Raw genomic sequence first — 26472 nt, forward strand, 5'->3', positions numbered from 1 at the left:
TAGCTCCACACACAGCCCCCCTGTAGATAGCTCCACACACAGCCCCCTGTAGATAGCTCCACACACAGCCCCCCTGTAGATAGCTCCAGATACAGCCACCTGTAGATAGCGCCACACAGCCCCCCCTGTAGATAGCTCCAGATACAGTCCCCCTGTAGATAGCTCCACACACAGCCCCCCTGTAGATAGCTCCACACACAGCCCCCTGTAGTTAGCTCCAGACACAGCCCCCCTGTAGATAGCGCCACACACAGCCCCCCCTGTAGATAGCTCCAGATACAGCCCCCCTGTACATAGCTCCAGACACAGCCCCCCTGTATATAGCTCCAGATACAGCCCCCTGTAGATAGCGCCACACACAGCCCCCCTGTAGATAGCGCCACACACAGGCCCCCTGTAGATAGCGCCACACACAGCCCCCCTGTAGATAGCGCCACACACAGCCCCCCTGTAGATAGCGCCACACACAGCCCCCTGTAGATAGCTCCAGACACAGCCCCCCTGTAGATAGCTCCAGACACAGCCCCCTGTAGATAGGGCCAGACACAGCCCCCCTTTAGATAGCACCAGACACAGCCCCCCTTGTAGATAGCGCCACACACAGCCCCCCACTACATAGTGTCAGATACAGCCCCCTGTACATAGCGCAACACACAGCCACCCTGTAGATAGCGCCACACACAGCCCCGCTGTACATTTCGCCAGACACTGCCCCCCTGTAGATAGCTCCACACACAGTCCCCTGTAGATAGCTCCACACACAGCCCCCCTGTAGATAGCTACACACACAGCCCCCAAGTAGATAGCTCCACACACAGTTCCCCTGTAGGTGCCACATTGCCGCCAGAGCAGAGAGCGGTAGAGGTAGCCATCCCTACTGCTGCCACTCTCCGCTCTGCTTTGACATCACTCACCGTCAGAAGAAGACAGGAGTCTTGCAGCGGCGTTCTCACTGGTGCCGATGCCAGCCCGGTAGTGGAACAGTCCAGTCACCTGACGGTGAGGTCAGGTGACAGGTCAGGTGACTGGAATGGTCCACTCCTGGGCCGGCATCGATCCCAGTGAGAAGACCGCCGCAAGACTCCTGCCTTCTTCTGATCGTTGCTGCAGTCAGCAGCGATCAGCTGTTTTGATGCAGCGCCCAGCGAGACATTTTGCAGACCGCCCGGGACGGCGGGACAGCAGTGAGAAACCGGGACTGTCCCGCCGGATCCGGGACGGTTGGGAGGTATGCTATTATGTGTGATACTGTCTGCTGGGGCCATGTATCTAAGCCTATCATGTGTGATACTGCCTGCTGGGGCCATGTATCTAAGCCTATTATGTGTGATACTGTCTGCTGGGGCCTTGTATCTAAGCCTATCATGTATGATACTGTCTGCTGCGATGCATCCAATTCTATCCAGCGGTGTAGCTATAGGAGCCTTACTCTTATAGATATGCTATCTCCGATATGTATGTAAATATTTTTTTCTTTTTCGGGGGTAAATATATGTCTCGGGGCTTGTGGCCCTGATCTTTTGAGACCCTAGCCATGCCCCTGCTGTTTACTTACATAGCTGGTTTCAGTTTCTATTCTTCGGAATATCACTAGTCTGTTTCTGTTTATACTGGCATTGAGTAGTATCATTTCTCCCTTCTCTCCTCCCCTGACTGAGGATGGCACTTGCCTCCCCAAGGATAATCTGGCTATAAAAGCATGGAGTCAGGATCACTGTATTATACTTCAAAAGCTTCCTCTTCAATTCACAGACGAGACTGAAAGGAAATTTGACAGAATGAGGTAAAAACTTTCAAATTTTTCTAAATGTTTCCCTTATTAACCTCTAATGTAAAGCAATTTGAGATGCTAATAGTACCATGCTTTATATTTTACTTGGTTTAACTTAATGCCAAGTTTCATGTGTAATGTATATGAAATAAATCTCAGTCTAAGTCATAATTATAGCAGGTTACATGAGAAAAGATTTTCCAATTGAAAAGAACACAGGAACAGAGAACCACATTAATTCAAGAAATGATAGGTCCATCACAGTGAATCAATTTGCTTTAGACCTTTAGGCTGGGTTCCTACGGGTCGGATACACTGCCATAGTTGCCAACAGTCCCGAATTTGCCGGGACAGTCCTGAATTTAAAGAGACAGTCCCGACAAATTACTGTCCAAGATTTGTCCCGGAAACTTCCACATTCAATTGTATCAGAGTCCTCAGGATGCAAAGTAGGGGGAGGAAACCTCCAGCTCATAAGTCCAACGCCTGACATGCCAGCTTCGCTCGGATCTCCGTAACGGTCCACAGTAGATAGAAATGGAAAATAGAAAGAATTGATCCAGCGCTGTAGAGGTGTTTAAAAAGGAACGTATTCCTAAATTTATTGGTATAAAAAAAAAACTTTGCAAAATTGGATGAACAGGCAGACTTGATAGCAAGGCAACAGCAAGTAGGTATTGTGAGCCTACACGTTTCAAGCACTTCACGTGCTCCTAGTCATGGCTATCATTCAGTCAAGCCATGACTAAGAGCACGTGAAGTGCTTGAAACGCGTAGGCTCACAATAACTACTTGCTGTTGCCTTGCTACCAAGTCTGCCTGTTCATCCAATTTTACAAAGTTTTTTTTTTATACCAATAAATTTAGGAATACGTTCCTTTTTAAACACTCCTACAGCGCTGGATCAATTCTTTCTATTTTCCATTCCTCAGGATGCAGATACCATTGAATACTATGGCAGAGCAGGAAACTATCCGCTCCCTGCTCCGCCATTCACTCCTCGTGTAGCAGAATCCCCAGCCAGAAGGTTGCAGACACTCTGGCCGGGGTTTCCGCTCATAGAGGGAGCCCCTGATGTGCCTGCTCATATATGGACAGTGACGTTAGGGGCTCCTCCTGGAGCGGAATCCCTGGCCAGAATGTTGCCAATGCCCTGGATGGGGATTCCGCTCCTAGAGGGAATTCCTGACATCACTGTCCATAGATGTGGCATTATACCATATAGGGGCATCTGTGTGGGCATTATACTGTATGGGGACATTATACTGTTTGGGGGCAGCTATGGGGGCACTATGCAGTATGAGGGCATCTGTGTGGGCATTATACTGTATTGGGGCATCTGTGTTGGCTTTATACTGTATGGTTGCATCTATGGGGGTATTATACTGTGTGGGGGCAGCTATAGGGGCATTATAATGTGTGGTGGGTTCTTTTGGGGCATTATACTGTGGAGAGGCACTATGGGAGCATGATACTGTGTGGGCTGAACCAGGTGTGTATGGGTAGGGATTGGGCAGGGTTAGAGGTGTAACTTAAAAGGGAAAAAATTGCTGCGACGTGCGGCGCATCTGTTGCCCCTCTTTGCGAAAGTTGAAGGTTGGAAGGTATGTGCATGTACAAAAATACATTATTTACAAAACGCCACTAAAAATGCATGTAAATAGCATTATTAAAACAAAGTTTCAGACAGGCGTTTTTGTAGGCGTTTTAGTGGCGTTTCAAAATGCTAAAGAAAAACCCTGTCTGAACTTTGCCGAATGCTGCAACTTCCCTCATTAATCAAGAAAGAACATGGCAAATCCCCACAAAAACTGCAAGTGTTAGGCCACTTTCACATGGCAGTATTTTAGTCCGTATTTTGCATCACAATTTGTGAACCAAATTAAGGAGTGGATCAAAACACGGAAGACGTTCCAATCTTTCCATTATAGTTTTACGCCGTGTAGGTCCCACTCTTGCTTTTAGCTCACAAATACTAACACGAAAGACTGACCAAAATACTGGCACGTGAAAGTGGCCCAAGTCATGTTTTCTATTAAATATTTAGGGCCCTAAACACAGCGCAATTTTCAGCCAAATTTCACAAAGGGAATGTCAAATATTGTTCTCTACAGTCTGGTTGCTGGTGTAATTTACTACAGAGGCCAAAATGCAAAAAAAAAATGGAGCATTTGTGACTGTGCACTAAAAGTTGTCAGTTCTAGAACCATATTTCTAGCTGCAGGGACAGACAGCCTTTCATCAGGATGTAAAATACAAAGGTGTTGGTCTGTACCTCTAATAAGATAAAATATTTAAATTCTGTCACTGGATTAAAAATGCACATTAACACCAATGTCTAGAAGTTTGGTGGCATCTATGGACAGTGATTGGCATGAAGCAGACGTCCAGGGTGCACTCTCTAGCACAGCAATTCATTAGATATGATGGGGAGTTAATTTAGTTCTTTTATTATGTAGTGTATATGCTGTTTTGTTTTCCTATGTTCATCTTAAAGTTACAGACACATTGTTATATGACTATATAGTGGCTAAATGTCATACAATATGGACAAACTGTATGTCTTTTTTCAACCGTGCCATGTAATGCAAAGAACGTTCCAGTTACATATTATATGTTGCGGAGAATTCTAGTAACCAATATATAACACATAATACATTTTTGTTTGTATATGTTATCACTTTTTTAGTCAAATACAAACCACCTCTCTTGTTTTCTATCACAGCGGGCCATCAAATGGGGCATTGAAGATGCGTTTGCTACAACTTAAATGCCACTTTACTTGGAAACTTACTTTAGATAACACAGACCCCGGTGAATTAGTAGACAGATTGTATGACCAGTTGACATTTCTTGTCACCAAGAACAAATACATGGTGTACAATGTACTGGCCTATGCGATGCACCTGAAAGGCGACAATACAAAATCTATTGCCAATTTGGAAAAGGCAGAAGAAATGATCAATGAGAACAATCCTGATGGGACTGATCAAAAATATTTGGTGACTTATGGAAATTACGCATGGGTGTTCTACTACTTAAAGCAGTACGAAGAGTCTCAAAAATATATAGATAAAGTAGAGCAGATTTATAAAGGACTAAAAGTTACATCTGATATACCTGAAATCTATGGTGAAAAAGGCTGGTCACTGTTAATACTTGGTGGAAAATTTTACGAAGAAGCAAAACAATGTTTTCAGAAAGCTATGGAGCTTGAGCCTGAAGATCCTGAGTGGATCAGTGGATATGCAACAACAGTCTATAGACTGGAAAATTTCAATGACAGAACATGTCCTGCTTCAGGATGCAAATCGCTTGGGCTTTTGAAACTTGCGGTAGAGAAGAATCCAAATGATACCGTGTTGAAGGCACTTCTTGCGTTGACACTACAAAACCTACACAGAACTGATGAGGGAATAAAATATATTGAAAAGGCCATAGAACAAGCCCCAAACCTTCCATATTTGCTCCGTTATGTTGCAAAGTTTTACAGGAGAGCTAGTATGATAGATAAAGCCCTGTCTCACCTGGAAACTGCAGTAGGTCTCATCCCAACTTCTGGATTTCTGCATCACCAAATTGGCCTATGTTACAGGTCTAAATATTTCATTTACAAAAAACAGTTAAGAAACAGGAACATGTATAGCACACGAATGGACTCAAAGGAAGTAAATGACCTCATCCAAAATGCCATATTTCATTTTGAAAAGGTACTGGAGTATAAAACATCATTTGTGTATGCATATGTAGATTTAGCAAATATGTATAGTGAAGCAAAGGAGTATCAAAAAGCAGAGAACACGTTTCAAAAAATTTTGGCTTTCACCACTCTTATAGATGAGGAGAAGCAGCAGATCTATTACAGTTATGGAAGTTTCAAAGAATATCACATGAGGTCTGAATCTGAAGCCATCGACTACTATAAAAAGTGTGTGCAAATAACTTCACCAAAGGAAGAGAGAGAATTCAGTGAAAAGGCTCTAAATGCTCTAAAAAATATATCTTCAAAGAAGATTATGAGCAACAATCATGAAGCTGAGGGTTTTGCTTTGTTTGGTTTTCTCCATAAGATTAATGGGGAAAGAAATGATGCAATTGATTGCTATGAAAAAGCCTTGAGATATGACCCTCACAATGAGGAATATCTGAGTGATCTCTGCGAGCTGAAGTTGATGATATGAAAAACAAGTGAAGTAGAAGAATTATCTTAATGCCTAATGCACATGACCGTTGTGTGCTGGCCGGGTCCCGTCCGTGATCCGTGGAAATATAGGACATGTCCTATCTTTCCACGGATCGCAGAGTCGGGTCAGTTTTCATGGACCCGATTCAACCGCTAAATTGAATGGGTCCGTCAAAACTATCTGGTGCCGCCGAGAACCGGCCCAAGTGGCGCTCGGTCGTGTGCAACTGCACTTACATTTTAAAGCTTTTTACATTACATTTTACCTTTTTTTTCGCAAATCAGTAGAACATGTGTTTTCAAAAAATCCATCTTACTACTCATAAAGCAGGGGAGAGGAGGCAATGAAGCTGCAGTGTCTTACTCAGTGTTTAAGTAAAATAGCATGAGGAGGAAAGCGGAGGGGGAAGAGAAAAGGGGAGACATCTAAATGGTCAGGGCACAGAGCATGCATTGAAAAAGAAAATCTACAGAAACCTCCAGAGCGAAGGAATATAACCCAGAATATATCTAACATATGTCTACAACTGCCTAAGGCCTCGTGCATATGGCTGTGCCCGTAATCACGGAACGCGTTTGTGGGCATGACCGGCCGCCGACGGTCGCAGGCTGATTTTCATAAAAAACTAAAATTAGGACATGCTCTATAATTTCCGACACGGTTCTACAGCACGGACAGCTATACGCAGCGATACGGAAAGGTGTCCGTGGCCAATAGAACCGGACGGGTCCGAATTTGCGGACCGTATTATGGTCTGCAAATACTGATAATTTTTACGATCGAGTGCATGAGGGCTAAGGAATGATTTTTTTCGTTTTTTAAAAACAAAATTACTTCTTAGCTTCTCCTTTAATCATCAATTTGTTATTAATCTTGTTCAAGATATTTTAGCTACATCCGTCAAATCACCGAATGATTGTTAAACTATAGAAAAACGCATGTATCTATTTTTCACACAACTCATCTTGTCTTCCATAGGACTATAATCCATACCCTTTTTTTATATATATATATATATATATATATATATATATATATATATAGATATATATAGATATATAAACAAAGCAGTAAACTTAGCTCTGCTACATTGACATGCTCAATTTTACTAGATGATAGCATCTGTAAATATTATAGTACTGAATTAGTCAAGTATTAGAGCATAATTAATATACAATGACAGCACTTTACTTGACATTATTTGCACAAATGTATTAAATATTTTTATAAATTTCCTGATTATATCAATAAAGTCTTTAAAATGATTAATACGTATTAGTGAAAATACATTATTTTATCATATTCCTTGGTATATCTGGACTTATAATGCTGTTCAAAGTTACTTTAAGTTTGATATGAAGGCATCGTTGTTGTTCTTATTGAAAATGTATAACTAATCTGTTCATAATCTAGAGTGTGACACCATCTTGTACAGAATTTTACAGTATAAAATATTTACAAGTAATAAATTTAAAACACTTAAAAAGATTAACTGTCTATAGCAATGAAAAAAAGTATTCGGCACACTGAGAAAGCTCGTGCTATCTGAACAACTCCAAATTTCTATAGCAATGTTTCTCAATTCCTTAGGTACCCCCAATAGGTCATGTATTACACAGGTGATATCATTAGGGTATGTTCAAACGGGCTATTTTCAGACGTTTTTTGGGTTGTAAACATCTGCCCATTGATTTCAATGGGAAAAACGGCGTTCCGTTCCCACGGGGCATTTTTTATGTGGCAGAAAATTTAAAAAACGCCTCAGAATAAGAAGTGCATGTCACTTCTTGAGCCGTTTTTGGAGCCGTTTTTCATTGACTTTTCCCTTGAAAACTGCTCCATATTTTCAGCCGTTTTTTGTTAAGCGTGTGATATCAATACCCAAAAGAAGGGAAAGGCACGGTATATGTCTGATACTGTAACAATAAAGAGCTAGACCAATAGTCTGTGCCGGATATGTAACTGAGACTATGTATAAGAAAAAACATTCCAAACACAGACAGTAAGTACTAGATGTGATAGCACCTATGTAATGTATCGGACATCTATTTAGGCATCATGTATGAGTAAAAATAAAGCAAACAATGATTTCTGCGAGTGCACTGCGCCTCGACGCACGTTTCACTAAGTATTCCTCAGGAGGCGTGGCTAGAAGGATACAGAGGGAGTGGATATAGGGGCTTTTGGCCAATAAGAAATAACTATAGATGTTATCAGGTGACAGGTATTTGTACTAATTGTTTAGATAAGCGGATGTTGTGAAGAATCACATGACCTTGTATGAAGCTCGGCCCAAACCATCGCCGCGCATGACGGATCCCAAATCCGGCCACATGACCCCGATGTGAGGAACAAAATTTCAGCCATCAGGATCAAGTGATTGAAATGGGAACCAGCATGCGCACTACGGTGGCCGGCAGTTTTTAAAAAATATATATATATACATCTGTATACATTATCATAAAAAAGTATCATAATTTGTATTAATGTGAAAGAAAAGTATAATTATTAAAAAGACATAAGTGAGATTCGAATAATAATATAAATAAACAAAACCACGATCACATGAACCTCTTGCCTTCACGGGCGCTTATCTCGATAGATGGATTACCCGATATGTCCCACAACCACCGCCGCACTGCGCGTGCGCACGGAAGAACACCACCCACAGACCCGTCCGGACCAGTCTGTGATGAGGGGTGTGTCTCACACACACACCCACAAAGTTGCAGCAGCAGTCCGGGACCAGGGACCATACTAAAGAGATAAGCGCACTTGCAAGGGGCAGGTAAAAAGTAGTTGAGTGGACATTATCTCTAAAAATATATGTATGCGATTATAAGTGTCAAAGTGATGCAAATACATGAAATAGTACATGAGAACTAGTGATGAAAAATTATCATGAAACACAAAAGGATTAGACATATACATGACTATGATAGCAGCGAAGGATTATTAAGGAATTTAAAAAAACACAAAAAGTGATATACAAGACCAATTATGCTGATGCCAAATAATCTCCAGATGCATTAGGAAAGTGAAAAAATAAAAACAAAAAGGACATTTTATAGGAATTTAGACTCCTTAAAAATCAATAGTGCAAAAATAATATAACAAAGCCGTTCAGCCACTGTTTACATAGAATGTAAATATTAATATAATGGTGGTTTCTCTTGGCTCAAATACCCACAAAATCTCTCTCAGACCTGAGCAGGCAAAACTAAATTGGGTATGATCCAACAAATACCCTAAATAACATATATAAAGTACAGTGAAGTTTACCGCTCAGACGGCACTGGTAACAGTCCAATATCATTCAGTATGGGCTCTCTCCCAGAAAAATGCAGTGGACAGTCCGCAATCCAATGAGGGTGTGGATGGTAATTCTTATCCTTGTAGTTCCACCAAGCTCCTTATCGTCTCTCTCCACATTCAAAGAACTCCTGGTAGGAAAAGGATCTTATGTCTCTAATAGATGGAAAAAGGAAGACACATAGTGCAACACCCTCTGCAAAAAGATTGCTCCACGCCAAGTTTAATCCATACTCACAGAAGTAACAAGAAATAAAAGCATCAAGGTAAGTAAAAATCTTTAACATTTCTAGGCGGCACGCCAAACACTCTCGCCCGACCCTGGGTTTCGCCTTTCCGGCTTCCTCTGGGGCATCAGATGGCCCAGAGGAAGCCGGAAAGGCGAAACCCAGGGTCGGGCGAGAGTGTTTGGCGTGCCGCCTAGAAATTTTAAAGATTTTTACTTACCTTGATGCTTTTATTTCTTGTTACTTCTGTGAGTATGGATTAAACTTGGCGTGGAGCAATCTATTAGAGACATAAGATCCTTTTCCTACCAGGAGTTCTTTGAATGTGGAGAGAGACGATAAGGAGCTTGGTGGAACTACAAGGATAAGAATTACCATCCACACCCTCATTGGATTGCGGACTGTCCACTGCATTTTTCTGGGAGAGAGCCCATAATGAATGATATTGGACTGTTACCAGTGCCGTCTGAGCGGTAAACTTCACTGTACTTTAAATATTAATATAATGCATATACCACAGATCTACCGGTCTGTTTCTAGCCATGAGATAAAGTGCTTAGGTGCCATCGACTTTACATTTGTGCATAACTACCCTGATGGATTCACAATCAATATGCATATAGGACAATAAAAGTGAAAATGGTGCAAACATGCAAGAATTGATAGTACTACGATAATACAGCAGTAGCCCCTGAATATATAGAAGTTGTAGTTTGTGTGTTCTTCTAAATCCCGACATTCCAATGGATATCCACATCCCATAGATGGAAAGAGAATGATACATCTATAAATAAAACTAGAAAGAAGAATAACAGTTAAAATCAAAATACAGATAGCAGCCTTCAGCCATAAAAGAAGATATCAAAGAAAGGCATTAAACCCAAAACTTTCATTATGTCCCCGTGGGGTCAAAGTCGCCAGTTTGTGGATCCATCTGCTTTCCATTTGGGCTAATCTCTTACCTCCATTGCCCTCTCTGGATTCCAAGTGTAGCATATCTATTCCTCTGAATTTAAGCTGTTTTGAGTTGCACCCATGGAACATTTTAAAGTGTTTGGGCAAGGTTTTAAGTTTGAGAAGGTCCTTTTTAGAGATGAGCGAACCGGGACAACCGAACCCGGTTTCGGTCCGAACTTCCGGTAAAGTTCGGTTCGCAGCGAATCCGAACTTCACCGGGTTCGGCCGAACCCGTTTTGACCGAACCCGGTCAAAAACATTATACAAATCGGCAGCCACTTATCTCTATCAATCACTGATAGAGAAAAGAGGCTGCTGATTAAAAATAAAATAAAAAGCATTTCATACGTACCCGGTCGTTGTCTTGTTGACGAGTCCCTCTTCTTCCTCCAGTCCGACCTTTTCTGACGCGGCAGCCTGTGATTGGCTGCAGAGGCCTCTGCAGCCTGTGATTGGCTGCAGAGGCCGCGGCAGCCTGTGATTGGCTGCAGCGCTCACAAGGCTGCATCGTCATCAAGGAATGTCGGGCCGGATGTCGAGAGGGACGCGTCACCAAGGCAACGGCCAGGAGACCGGACTGGAGGAAGCAGAAAGTTCTCGGTAAGTATGAACGTCTTTTTTTTTACAGGTACTGTGATCGGTAGTCACTGTCCAGGGTACTGAAACAGTTACTGCCGATCAGTTAACTCTTTCAGCACCCTGAACAGTGACTATTTAGTGTATGTGCACACACACTAATTACGTCCGTAAATGACGGACGTATTTCGGCCGCAAGTACCGGACCGAACACAGTGCAGGGAGCCGGGCTCCTAGCATCATACTTATGTACGATGCTAGGAGTCCCTGCCTCTCTGCAGGACAACTGTCCCGTACTGTAATCATGTTTTCAGTAAGGGACAGTAGTTCCACGGAGAGGCAGGGACTCCTAGCATCGTACATAAATATGATGCTAGGAGCCCGGCTCCCTGCAGGGTGTTCGGTCCGGTACTTGCGGCCGAAATACGTCCGTCAATTACGGACGTAATTAGTGTGTGTGCACATACCCTTACTGACGTCGCCTAGCAACGCTGCCGTAATGACGGGTGCACACATGTAGCCACCCGTCATTACGGGGCCTCATGCACACGACCATAAAAACACCCGTTATCACTGGTCGTAATTACGACCCGAAATAGCGGGCCCATAGACTTCTGTTAGCCACGGGTACCTTCCCGTTTTCTCACGGGAAGGTGCCCGTGCCGTTAAAAAGATAGAACATGTTCTATTTTTTTTATTTTACGGGCCGTGCTCGTAATTACGACTCGTAATTACGAGCACGGCCGGCCGGCCACGGGCAGCCGGCCGCTTTTGCGAACCGTGCTGTCATTATAATTATAGCAGCACGGCCCGTAAAATAGAAAAATAGAACATGTTCTATTTTTTTAACGGCACGGGCACCTTCCCGTGAGAATACGGAAAGGTACCCGTGGGTAACAGAAGTCTATGAGCCCGTTATTGCGGGTCGTAATTACGACCCGCAATAACGGGTGTTTTTACGGTCGTGTGCATGATGGGAGCACGGCTCGGAAAAACGAACGGCTGCCCGTGCTCATCTCCTGAAATAATCTGTGCTGCCTTAAACTCTGTGGACAGGTCAGGATCCTGTTTCTTTTAAATGCTGCTAGGGAACCCGCTCGATCCACTATATAAGGCTACGCTACAGTGCAGCATTTAAAAGAAACAGGATCCTGACCTGTCCACAGAGTTTAAGGCAGCACAGAGTATTTCAGGAGATGAGCGTGCAGATTCAGTGCTGTTGTGAACTCTGCTCTTACCATTACGTAGCTCTCAGTCTGTTACCTCTCCTCCACTCCTGTCCTCCAGAACACCTTCACATGATTGGCAAGTCACCACGTAATGGTAAGAGCAGAGTTCACAGCAGCACAGAGTATTTCAGGAGATGAGCGTGCGGATCTTGTGCGTGGTGGTGACTTGCCAATCATGTGAACGTGTTATAGAGGACAGGAGTGGAGGAGATGTAACAGACTGAGCTACGTAATGGTAAGAACAGAGTTCACAGCAGCACAGAGTATTTCAGGAGAGGAGCGTGCAGATTCAGTGCTGCTGTGAACTCTGCTCTTACCATTACGTAGCTCAGTCTGTTACCTCTCCTCCACTCCTGTCCTCAATAACACCTTCACGTGATTGGCAAGTCACCACCCCGCACAAGATCCGCACGCTCATCTCCTGAAATACTCTGTGCTGCTGTGAACTCTGCTCTTACCATTACGTGGTGACTTGCCAATCATGTGAAGGTGTTCTGGAGGACAGGAGTGGAGGAGAGGTAACAGACTGAGAGCTACGTAATGGTAAGAGCAGAGTTCGCAGCAGCACTGAATCTGCACGCTCATCTCCTGAAATACTCTGTGCTGCCTTAAACTCTATGGACAGGTCAGGATCCTGTTTCTTTTAAATGCTGCACTGTAGCGCAGCCGTATATAGTGGATCGAGCGGGTTCCCCAGCAGCATTTAAAAGAAACCGTGTTTGTGTATGTGTGTGTTTGTGTATATATGTGTGTTTGGGTATGTGACTTTGTCTGTTTTTGTTTTTATATGTGTGTGTGTGTATATATGGGTGTGTTTGTGTATATGTGTTTTGTGTATATGTTTGTGTATATATGGGTGTATTTGTGTATATGTTTGTGTGTAGATGTTTGTGTGTGTTTTTGTATGTGTATATGGGTGTGTGTTTGTGTGTATATATGGGTGTGTTTGTGTATATGTGTTTGTGTATATGTGTGTTTGGGTATATGTGTTTTTGTTTGTATATGTGTTTGTGTATATGTGTTCGTGTATGTGTGTATATCTGTGTGTGTGTGTGTGTTTGGATATGTGTGTTTTTGTTTGTATATGTGTGAGTTTGTGTATATGTGCGTGTTTGTCTGTTTATGTGTGTGTGTATATCTTGTTGTGTTTGTGTATATATGTGTGTGTCTGTGTATGGTTGTTTGTTTGTGTGTGCGTGTATATATGTGTGTAGGTGAGTAGAAGTATTGGTATTGTTCACATTGATAACTGTTTTTTTATGTTGTTGCAGATTTTGATGTACCGATTGGACTACATCTACGATTCGTTGGACTACTGCGTAGATCTGCGTTTTTTCAAATTTTAATAAAATGGTTAACGAGGGTTTTGTTGGGGATTTCTTATTTCAATAAAAAAGAATTGTCTTTGTGTTTTTTTTTTCAAACTTTATTAGTGCCTAGATAATGGCAGTTGGCTGATTGACAGCGTCCATTATTAAGGCGGTACTTAGTGTTAGCCGGTGCAGAGGCTAGCACTAACCACCCATTATTACCCCGGTACCCACCACCACCAGGGGTGCCGGGAAGAGCTTGGTACGATCCAGTACCCGACCATCTGTTGTGATGGTCGGGCCCTGGGGCGGCCGTAGGCTGGTATTATGAGGCTGGGAAGGGCCAAAAACAGTGGACCTTCCCACCCTTGTAATGCTAGGCTGCTGCTGCTGTGTTGTATCGGGCTGGTTATAAAAATGGGGGGGACCCCCACGTCGTTTTTTTTTTGGAATTTAACAAATTTAGCAATAGACGGGTCCCCCACATTTTTAATAACCAGCCATATACAAGGCCGCAGCAGTCTGGCATTACATGGGTGGGAAGGGCCACTGGTTTTGTCCATTCCCAGGCTAATAACACTGTGTTGTATGTGGCTGGTTATGATAAATTGGGTGGAACCCCATGTCTTTTTTTAAAAAAAAATGTAAATAAATAAATAATTTAAAAAAATGACGTGGGGTCCCCCCCACTTTTATAACCAGCCAGATACAACACAGCAGCAGCAGCCTAGCATTACAAGGGTGGGAAGGTCCACTGTTTTTGGCCCTTCCCAGCCTCATAATACCAGCCTGCGGCCGCCCCAGGGCCCGACCATCACAACAGATGGTCGGGTACTGGATCGTACCTGGCTCTTCCCGGCACCCCTGGTGGTTTTGGGTACCGGGGTAATAATGGTGGTTAGTGTTAGCCTCTGCACCGGCTAACACTAAGCCTCGCATTAGTAATGGATGTTGTCACTCAGACAGCGGCCATTACTAAAGTGGTAATAATAAAATTTGAAAAGACAAAGATATAGATAAAATATTTTATTGAAATAAAGCACCCCCAACACAACCCTCATTAACCATTTTATTGTAGAAAAAAAACCGTCATCGAAGTAGTCCTCGAAACCGACATAGTCCAAACACCAAACCTGTAAAAAAATAAAATAATGAAATAAAACATGTTGTAGGCTTAGATTCAGTTTAATGTGTGATACTGACTGTTATACCATGTATAGAAGCCTGCCGTGAAGTTGACTTAGATACAGGGCGCCAGCAGACAGTATCATACATGGCCATACATACATATATACAAATATACATACATATATACAAACATACATACATATATACAAGCATGCACATATATACATGCAAATATACATACATGCAAACATACACACATATATACATGCAAACTATCATACATACATGCATACACACACACATGAAAACATACATACATACAAACAAACATGCAAAGATACATATATACAAGCATGCACAAATATACATGCAAACATAAATACATGCAAACATAATTACATACATGCACATATATATAAACATACATGCAAACATACATGCAAAAATAAAAACATGCAAACATACATACATGCACATATATACATACATACATGACAACATACATACAAACATACATGACAACATACATACATGCAAACATACATACATGCAAACATACATACACACATGCAAACATATATACATGCAAATATACATACAAACATGCACATGTATACATACATGCCAACATACATGCAAACATACATGCACATATATACATACATACATGACAACATACATACATGCAAATATACATACATACACACATGCACATATATACATACATGCCAACATACATGCACATATATACATACATGACAACATACATACATACATACATGACAACATACATACATATATATATATATACACACATGCAAATATACATACATTCATGCAAACATACATGCAAACATACATACATACATACAAATATACATACACACATGCACATATATACATACATGACAACATACATACATACATGACAACATACATGCAAAAATACATACATGCAAACATACATACATGCAAATATATACATGCAAATATACATACAAACATGCACATATATACATACATGCCAACATACATGCAAACATACATGCACAGATATACATACATACATACATGCCAACATACATACATGCCAAAAAATAATAATAATACGTTCATACTTACTTTCCTCCTGTCCGGCCTCCAGCGATGACGTTTCATTCATGTCGCCGCTGCAGCCTGTGATTGGCTGCAGAGGCGGTCACGTGGGATGAAGCGTCATCCTGACGTGCGTGACCGCCACTACAGCCTGTGATTGGCTGCAGCGGCGAAAGGGATGAAACGTCATCGCTGGAGGCCGGACAGGAGGAAAGTAAGTACGAACGTATAATTTTTATTTTTTTATTACATTTAAATGGTATTTTCCGCGCGCCGAGCATGTACTGTGAAGGTTGCTGAAAGAGTTAGTGCAGCCCATTAACTCTATCAGCACCCCGGACAGTAGCATGCTCGGCGCACGTAAGTGACAGGTTCGGTCAGAACTAGTTCGGTCCGAACCGAACTTTTTTGTGAAATTCGGCGAACTAGCCGAACCGAACTTTTGATAAGTTCGCTCATCTCTAGCTTTTCTTCTTTGGCATTTTCTATGTCTCTTATATGTTCCCGCACTCTTTTTCTAAATTCCCTTGGTGAGACCAATGTCAATTTTCTTACATAGACAGATTGCATAGTAGATCATGAAGGCGGAACTACATGAAATATATTGTGTCATTTTTTATGTATGTTGCTGTGTTGAGTCTTCAAAATCGAAAGTACTCTCAATATTAGCACAGGCTTTACATGAGCCACACGTAAAACATTCCCATTTGGGACATTTTGTACTGAAAAAATTGGTCACTTGAGGGACATAATGACTATGTACCATATGGTCTTTAAGATTTTGTGCTCTTCTTGCTGTTAGTTGTGGAGTTGATGGTAGATTTTTTTAAGTGTTGAGTCAGATAGAAGAACCGGCCAATGATGCCTAAATATTTCCACCATAAAAGAACATTGTGTATGATAAGTTTTTGTCATACGGATCTGTGGATTTTCCTTTACATAGTTCTTATTAGGGCATAATAAACTTCCCCTAGATTTAGCTCTGGCTCTACGATATCCTCTCTTGATAGTTCGATTTGAAAAGCCTCTTTCTTGGAATCTTGTTTTCAAATCCTCAGCTTGTTTCTCAAATTTGTTTGATGTCGAGCACATCCTCTTCATTCTCAAAAACTGCCCAATAGGGATAGCCCTAATAGTAGAGGGCAAGTGTGAGGAATATGCATGTAATAAGGACAAAACGAGAAAAGGGTAGATCCAGCGCTGATGGAAGAGTATAAAAGGAAACTTTTTCCAAGTTTTAATTCAGTAGATTAAAATAGCGATCCATGGAAGAAATATGCTGAAAAAATATTGTTCGAAACGCGTAGGCCATCTATTTTCACTCATTATCTTGGCAATACAGGACAATATTTTTTCAGCATATTTCTTCCATGGATCGCTATTTTAATCTACTGAATTAAAACTTGGAAAAAGTTTCCTTTTATACTATTCCATCAGCGCTGGATCTACCCTTTTCTCGTTTTGTCTACTACTCCCGTGTGCCGACACGAAGACCCGTGCGCAGAGATCAAATTATCCATGTCGTAATTAAGGTGAGCTGGAGGCATCCATTCTTTCTTGCATGTAATAAGGAGTTGACCGCTGTGGCCTTTCTAAAGACATCTGTCTCAATGTTACCCGCAGTACTCATCTGAATGTTGATATCTAAGAAATTGATCTCCTGTCCATATTTATGTGTATGTTTAACATTGATGTTATTATCGTTAAGTTTCTTCATCATGGAATTTTGTTCTGCATCAGTTCCTTCCCATATGAACAGGACATCGTCTATGTACCTCATCCAGTTATGAATTTTTTCTGTTTGAGGTAGTGGATCTACCATAAAAATCTCTCTTTCCCATGCTCCCAAAAATAGATTTGCATAAGATGGGGCACAGGTGGCTCCCATGGCAATCCCCTGAATCTGCAAGAAAAATCGATCTTTAAAAATGAAAAAATTGTGTTTGAGAATAAATTCAAGCAGTCCAAGTAAGACCTTACATAAGTCTTCAGCTAGCTTGCTTGTTCTTAGGGCCAGGGAGACTGCCATGAGACCATCAGAGTGTCGTATTGACAGAGATTCTACATCTGCCGTCACTAACAGATGGTTGTCATCCAAGGTCAGGCCTTCGAGGCAATTTAGTGCTGCGGTGGTATCTTTTATATAAGAAGGTAGCTCAGCAACCAATATATATTTAAAAAAAACTAAAAAAATGTTCATAAAATATCAATCCCTTTAATTATTCCCTCATATAGTTCTTCATATATTTCAGCTGGCACCATGTCTGTAGTATATTATTAACCTCTTAACGACATGCAGCCGTTATGAGGAGGTATGGAGTTGAGCTCACTCCATACTCATCGGGTGTCAGCTGTGTAATACATCTGACACCTCACTGCAACAGGCGGAATCAAAGATCACTTTGATTTTGCCGTTTAAACCCTTAGATGCAGTGGTCAATCACACCCGTGGCATCTAAAGCGTTAGAATTAGGGGGACCACCCCCTCTGACATGACATTGCCCCTTTCCTTGCAACGATATCGTAGGGTGCCGATGATTGTCATGGAAACCTGGGGCCCTAATAAAGGACTCCAGGTCTACCATCTTTGTACGCCTATTAATCACTATACTTATAGTGCAATACATTAGTATTGCAGTATATAGTGCAAGCGATCTGACGATCGCTGGTTCAAGTCCCCTAGGACGACTAATAAAACAGTTAAATTAAGTTTTTTAATGTATCAAAAAAATATATTAAAAGTTTAAAAAAAAAACCTTTTCAAATTTTGTCCCTAGAGTAATGTTAAAAAAAATAAAGTTAACATCACTGGCATCGCTAAAATTGCTGTTTGTTTGGTCACCTAAGCTCCCAAAAACAATGGAATTAGAAGTAATCAAAAAGTTGCATGTAACCCACAATGTTAACAATAAAAACCTGCAGCTCGCCCCGCAGAAAATAATACCTAAAAGCGCTCAATTGACTGAAAAAAAAAAATAGTTATAGCTCTCAGAATATGGCGACACAAAACAATTGTTTTTTTTAACAATTAGATTTTTATTTGTAAAAGTGGTAAAACATAAAAAAAACATATAAATTTGGTATCGCTGTAATCATATCAACCCATACAATGAAGTGGACATGTACTTTACCGCACGATGAATGCCATAAAAATGAAACACAAAAGAATGGCGTAATCACATTTTTTTGCCCATTTAACCCCACAATTTTTTGGGTTTTTGTTTTCCAGTACATTATATTGCACGGATTTAGTCATCTTTATCTTGACTCTGAAAACTTGCTGCAGCTTGATATTACATAACAAAAGCCATTAAAAAGTAATTGAAAAAGTCAAGATAAAGTTTCTTGCCACTGTGTATTTAATGGGTTTAAAGTCAAGATAAAGAAGGCTGCATCTGTACATTAAATGGTGTTATGAAAACCTACAACTTGCCCCGCAAAAAAACAAGCCCTCATATGTCGACGGAAAAAATTAAAAGTTATGGCTTTTGGAAGAATAAAAAAATGAAAACTGGCCGTGTCATTAAGGGGTTAACAGAGCATATTCCATGCTGCTCAGATGTTTCAGCATTAACTAAAAGTGTTCCAAATCAATCACCAATTCGATGTGAGGGGGTAAGTAGAACACGCGGTCTCAGTGCAGTGAATATATATCAGCCATCTGCGCATGCATTCTGGATATACAGTATGAGGTGTGGCAGCGCTATCTTAAACAAAGGAACCAATCTTACCAACGGTGATTTTTATATATATATATTGACGTCTTGCAAAATTGTGATTGCACATTAGTGTCTCTGACGCCATCTTGGAAATATCCACTGGCAGTCCAATATAACCCAGCAACCATGATATATAAAATATGGTAATGTATTTAATATGATTTATTGACCTCCTAAAGGACTAATAGGATATAAAGTTTATTAAAAAGGACCAACTGGCTTAGCACAATTAAACTCTATTATCCTGAGGTAATGTAACAGTCCCATATGCAGGATCTCAATGACCCCAGTGGGCAGGATACTCCCTCCCAGCCCTCACACTGTCCTAGGAGTGTGTATGTGACACAACTCATGTATTTTGGTGGGACATTAAGGGTTTTCGTGTCCTACACTCTGTGTTCAATATAACCTCTTCATGGGATCTTAGTAAATAAAGGATCCACTATCTAGTTAAAGATCCTATTTCAGTTTCCGGTTATTACAGAGGAGTGTAGATGTATCTATCATCTACGGTCACTAAATACGTCGTACAACTGTTTTATATGATTAACAGTTTGTATGTGCATCAGTAATTGTACATCTGTTAGGGATCTATGTATATCATGGATCCCCCTACCTCGTTTGCTCCTCTTCCATACATATATTGTATATTCAGATGATGACCTTAGAATTAATTGATCTCTTTGGCATTTGCCTGTCACAACACATCATTCTTTATGTCAGTATAAATTATAGATCTTTCTTTTTAATCTGGTAATAATCAATTCCGATTCTAACGTACCTTTTTGCAAGTAATGTTACTACAGGCCGGCATTAATATATACATGTGCAGATCATGGAGGCGACAGGGCCTGGGGAAATGTAGTCTGTCTGCATCGGAATGGTGACAGTGCTGTGCTGGACATCCTTTTCTGAGATTTACGGCCGATTTACCGAGCTGCTGAGCTGGACTTGGAGAACTGTGTGCAGTATTGTGATGGGGAATCTCAGTCTCGGTTCTGAAATTAATATTGAGGATGAGTCTGGGGTCTGAAATCAATTTATGTGTTGAGTTTGGGATCTGAAATAATATGACGGGATTCGCTCCTGGAGGACCCACTGACATCACTGTCCACATATGGGCAGTGATGTCAAGGGCCTCACAGGGCACATCTCTTAAAGTAGCCCTATGACTGGGGAGTACTCGCGAGCAGAGGAGCTCCTCCAGGAGCGGAATACCTTGCTAGAGTGTTGCCGACGCTCTGGCCGGGGATTCCGCTCCAAAAGGGAATCCACTGAATGTGACTAATGAGTAAAAAAAACTTTAATTCAAAAATGTAATTTTTTATTTTAAGGACCCGATTCTATGAAACACCTGTGGGGTCAAAATGCTCACTATACCCTGATATGAATTCCGTGAGGGGTTTCGTTTCCAATTTTGGGGTGTTTCTTATGTTTCAGTACAAAGGAATGCCTGCCGGCAACATAAGCCCTGTTTTCCAACTATAAATGGATTAAAATAACAAAATTTATTATGCCATTGTAGCAAAAGACAGACTACACAGAAATTAAAAAAATTAATGTCCGTAGCTGACAATGATTAGCATAGTGCAATATATGACGATTGTGGGGGTACGGAGTGTCAGCGGCTGCAGAACACCGCACTCAAGTCCACAGATTTATTCTCAGAGGTCAGCAGGAACATGTATTAAAATTTCAAGGGAAGCTATTATAATAGCGATCAGATGATCGCATATTAAAGTCCCCTCATGGGACTAGTATAAAAGTAAAAAAAAAGTTGAATAAAGTTAATTTTAAAAAATGTGAAAAAAAAAATGAAAAACCCACTTTTTCTCCTTACAAAATGCTTTACTATTAAAAAAAACACAATAAAAAATTGCTGTTTTCTGTTAATCCTGACTTTAAAAAAATGTGATAAAAAGTGATCAAAAAGTCGCATCTACTCTCAAATGGTACCAATAAAAACTACAAGTCGTCCCGCAAAAAAAAAGCCCTCACGCATCGGCGGAACAATAAAAAAGTTATGGCTCTTCAAATATGGAGACGCAAGAACGAATAATTTTGAAAAATAAGTGTTTTTACTGTGTAAGTAGTAAAACATACAAAATCTATACAAATTTGATATCTTTGCAATCGTAATAACCCGTGGAATAAAGTTGTTGTGTTATTCATACCACACGGTAAACAACGTAGATTTAGGACGCAAAAAAAGAGTGGTGAAATTTCAGGTTTTCTCCTATCCCCCCCAAAAAAAAGTTAATAAAGGTTAATAAATAAATTATATGTACCCCAAAATGGTGCTATTAAAAAAGTACAACTTGTCGCACAAAAAACAAGACCGTATACAGCTATGTCGACGCAAAAATAAAAAAGCTATAGCTCTTCGAATGTGACAATGGAAAAATTGAAAAAATGGTCATTAGGGCCCAGAATGCAAGCAGGGGGAAGGGGTTAATGCCTCCAAATACATATTTAGCAGAGGTAAACTTGTTATGTAGTTGTTTCTTTTTATTTGTGCATAGCTTACTGAAGGGGCATTCCAGCCTCCAGAATTTTTTACCTATCCACTATGCTCGGCTCTTTCTGTCAGCCCCATAGACTTTGAATAGAGCGGTACTGCACATGCCGAGACCTCCGCTATATTCAAACACCTGCGAACAGCTTTCTGGCAATCGGGGGGGGGGGGGGGTGTCCCAACGGTCGGATGCCCGCCTATCTAGCATTTTTCATCTATCCAGTGGATAGGTGAAAAATGCTCGAGGCTATGTTATTTCTGTTTATGTTTCGTTTTTTCCAGTGTTACCATTAACAAGTCACATTATATGTTCCCTATGGGATGTGTTAATGTAAAAACTTTTGCTTTTCTCATACCTCTCGGAAGATACTGATTCTACTTGTAGAGATCCAGTTAGTAGAGTTAGGGCAATGCAACCTGCGAGAAAACATGCAAAACATCTGGAAAGACAGTTTTTCTTCTATCTGTTGGAGAGCAATTTTGCATGTTTTTTTACTCATATAAAACAGAATATTTCGATCTGTGCTGCGTTAAAATCTTGGACCTAAGGATGTCAAGTAAAGGTGTTATACGATGGTGTAGATGTACAGGATTAGAAAAACATGGCTGCCTTTTTCTTTGGCATGTCTGTTTCTCAGTTACTAGTTATTGTCAACACACAAATGAACATAACGGAGGATTTTAGGTAATTTTAAGACCTATTCTGATACAAAAGAAAGAATATAGAACAACACATATTTACCTATTTTTGACCAGTCATCATAGCCACCTCATCATTGTTCCTCTCCAGTGTTCATTGTGATTTTTGGTCATAAATGATTTTTGTTTTCTCATATTTGATAAAATTCCAATGTAAATGGGTGGTAAGTATAACAATATGTAATAAATATGCGGTGGCTGCTTTGCTTCAATTTCCTAATAGTGATGTTGGGCCCAATAAATTACATCTCCTTACTGTCCTGATTTACAAAGGGATTTTTTTTACATCCAGACATTCAGAGGAAATAAGGTTTAACCCCAATATAAAAGGGATTTTATTATAAGAGCAATGAGGCATCAAAAGTCTCCACTATGGGATGTTGTAATAGGTAATATGTGCAATGTTCTTAAAAAAGGTCTGCAACCCCTTTAATGTATTTTATATTACATATTATATGTACTAGATTGCTTAACGGGTTAATGACCAGGGATTTATTCTGATGTCACATGTGACAAGAAGCTGTTTGTTTTCCCTCTAACTTCTGACTTTGGCAACTGTGTAATATTTGTTTTTCCGTACCCTGGATCAACTTTGCAGTTTAATGAGTTGAACTTGTTAGTTTTTTTTCAACCATACTTACTACTGTAACCAGCACTGGGAAGGGTAGGGGGGTTAGTTATTGTCAAGGACCCTGCACACTGCTTCCTTGGAAAGAGGTTTCTCAAAAGTTGCTGGATAAAAAAACACAGTTCCATAGTGCTTCTGATTTTAAAACACAAGCGTTGTTTCAGGTCTGCAAAAAAAGAAAAAAGGTATGATCATGTGAAATGCCTTGGCCGATTAGTGTATGACTGGATTCAAATTGGGGACAGACGTTATAAGACGTTGAAAGTAAATAAGGGGCTGTTCAATTCATGTTTTTTGGCCTACGTTTGACAAAGCTCCCAACATATACGTTAAACATAGGCTATGACAGATGGCTAATAATGGCATCCCTCACCCATAGGCTATAATGGTATCCATTTAACATATACGTCATGAACTCTCATGACCATTTTCGTTAAACAGGTACCCTTATAGTCTACAGGTGGAGGATGCCAAGGCTTCGTTCACACCTGCGTTTGATGTTTCTGTTTCTCTGCCCTGTCATAGGAGCAGAACAACGAAAACACCGGAAGCTCTAGAACTGTTGCATGAAGGACAAAATCGGCGCACAGCGGAAACTATTGACTTTAATGGAAAAAAAATTAAAAAAATTGAAATCAATGGACAGATGTTTGGAGGCGCTCTGTTTCCGATTTTTTGGGGCGTTTACGGCCCAAAAAAACAGCCCTAAATATTTTCAGCCGTGTGAACATACCCTAAGAAGGTGCAAGAAATCTGCAATATATTTGAAATCCACATTAAGCAGAATGTTTTGCTCTTTGAAGTATTCAGTGAACAAGGATTTTCTCTGTTAACCTTCCATGGAAGACAAAGTGAAAGAGCTAAGGATTGTTTTCAAAGAGCCTTAGAGCTGAACCTAGAAAATGTAGAGCTGAATTCAAGCTATGCCATCTCTGTGTATAGACTTGAAGGTCAAAGTAGAAAAAGAGACACTTGATCCAGCGCTGGGTTTAAAAGGAAGAAATATTCCAACTTTATTCCAAATATATTAAAAAGTCCATATACAAAGGGGTCAATGCATGAGATAACAGGCCTACGCGTTTCAGACAAATCACTTGTTCTTACTCATGGCGTGTATAGACTTGAACGCTATAACTGTCTAAAAAAGCCCCTAGATGAATCCTTTCTTCTGTTGCACCATGCTTCAAAAGTAAACCCAAAAGACACTGTGATCAAGGTCCTCCTTGGTTTAAAATATCAAGATCTGAATGAATCAAAAAAAGGACTTGAGCTTATAGAGGAAGCTCTACGAGAAACAGCAGAATTTTCATATCTTCTTCGCTATGTTGCAAAGTTTAACAGAAGGGAAGGCATGACTTAATGAAGCCACACGTATAAACCTACATCCCGTCATCTTCATCACCAGCTTGGCATGTGTTACAAGAAAAAGATGATGGCTTTAAAAGAAAGTGCAAAAAGATCAGCGTTACATTTTCAGTCCACCAGGAGCTATACACAGGCCATTTCAGATGCAGTTTCCAGAGCAATATTTCACTTAGAAAAGGCTGTGGAATATTAAAAAACACCTTTGTGATTGCATACATTGCACTAGCGTGTATATATGGGATAGGGAATCAATACCAAAAGGCTGAAGAAACCCTTTACAAAACTATGAAAATGGAAAATGTAACACTGGAAGAGAAACAAGAGCTTCATTTGGTTTGGGCACAGCATGAACTTTGTAGAAGAAATAGCCAAATTGAGGCAATCAGGCACTTCAAGGAAGTCGTCAAGATAAAATGTCTCACTGTCTTTAGGAAATAGGCCATGGGGCAGTGTGAGAGCCTTGATAAAGAGATTATTCGTAGGAACCCATCAGACAATGCTGCTTTGAATTGCTGGACTTTATCCACCAAGATGAAAAGGAGAACATAAGAGAAAGTGACAACCACGAACAAGCCCCGCAGACCAAGCAAGATGAGCATGAGGATGAGGAATGTTCTGTGTAATGTTCTCCTAAAAACTAGTGTGTGACGGAGGCTTATAGCAACTATACCAAGCAGCTTTATATGTTATTTTTTGCATTTCTCCTCATAATATGCAATATATCACAGTATTATCACATTACTAATACTGTATATTATTCACCTTTTTGTTTTATTGTGGCCGGCAGCTATGCTCTGCAATAGCTCTTCAGAATGCCCTATGGGGCTATGCTACATGGTTGTGACACTACGCAACATAATCCCGACAGATGTTCATACAGAAAAATCCCTAAAACAACAATGGATTGGTGTAGAATTGCTTACTATGTAGAAAATATCTTGCCATTGCTCTCACTTAAAGTGTAAATACAGGTTTTTTTTATGCATATTCATATAGTGCATTATAAACCAGTTCATTTTGGAACTATTGTTTTGCCATCATCATAGTGCAATTTCATCCTCAATGCCTGTATGGCTGCAGCTTTTCCCGCTCTGCAATGCAGCAGCACTTGCTGGTTGCTAAGTGAAATCCCTACACCGTCTCCTGGAACATGGTGTACGGTTATTGTAGCCTTATCAAAACAAGGGGAGACGTGTTTGATCCACGCGCGTCCCTGAGTCGGAGCCTACGTTGGCTATGTCTTTTTAGTATCTGGTGCGCATGATTACAGCCTTTTAGCGCTTTCTAGCCCAGGAGTGGGGAGTGGGGCATGCCAATTGGGCAAAGGGGAGTGTTGGGGCAGACAGGAGTAGGGATTTAGGGGGATGGTGGCATAACAGGATGGTAGTGTGGGTTATTGAGCTGGCGGGAAAGGAGATGCGCGAAGCTGTGATGAGAAGTAGGGCATGGCAATTGGACACAGGGGCACAGGGGAACACTGGGAGCAAACAGTAATGAGGACAAATTGAGAGATGTGGCTAAGGGGATTGGACATATCATTGCAGGACCGATTTAACATCGGCAGACAGGAGCAGGTATTTTAAGAATACAGGAATTTGATTGGTGGCAAGATGAAGCGCATTCACGAGAAGGACGAAGTGAATGCTGGGCTAATAGGGCAAGAAGTTGTTACCAGATATACCGGCATGCGTCATGACACTGCTGTGAAGAAACAGTTTGAAAAGGAAGGGAAGAAACGCTGAGAACGTACACTAATG

The 26472-nt window shown here is 40.8% G+C and overlaps 1 protein-coding gene and 1 pseudogene across 1 annotated transcript; both read left to right on the forward strand.

The window, feature by feature from the left end:
• Positions 1-1703: 1703 nt before the first annotated feature.
• On the forward strand, positions 1704-6944 carry LOC142663836 (interferon-induced protein with tetratricopeptide repeats 5-like). The gene is made up of 2 exons (XM_075842666.1): positions 1704-1783; positions 4497-6944. Exons 1-2 carry the CDS (start codon positions 1779-1781, stop codon positions 5950-5952), a joined length of 1461 nt encoding a protein of 486 aa, XP_075698781.1. The 5' UTR covers positions 1704-1778; the 3' UTR covers positions 5953-6944.
• A 17139-nt stretch (positions 6945-24083) lies between these two features.
• LOC142662953 (antiviral innate immune response effector IFIT1-like) lies at positions 24084-25338 on the forward strand (annotated as a pseudogene).
• The last annotated feature ends 1134 nt before the right edge of the window (positions 25339-26472 follow it).

Source organism: Rhinoderma darwinii, chromosome 11 (genome assembly GCF_050947455.1).
Source record: "Rhinoderma darwinii isolate aRhiDar2 chromosome 11, aRhiDar2.hap1, whole genome shotgun sequence".
NCBI classification, from domain to species: domain Eukaryota; kingdom Metazoa; phylum Chordata; class Amphibia; order Anura; family Rhinodermatidae; genus Rhinoderma; species Rhinoderma darwinii.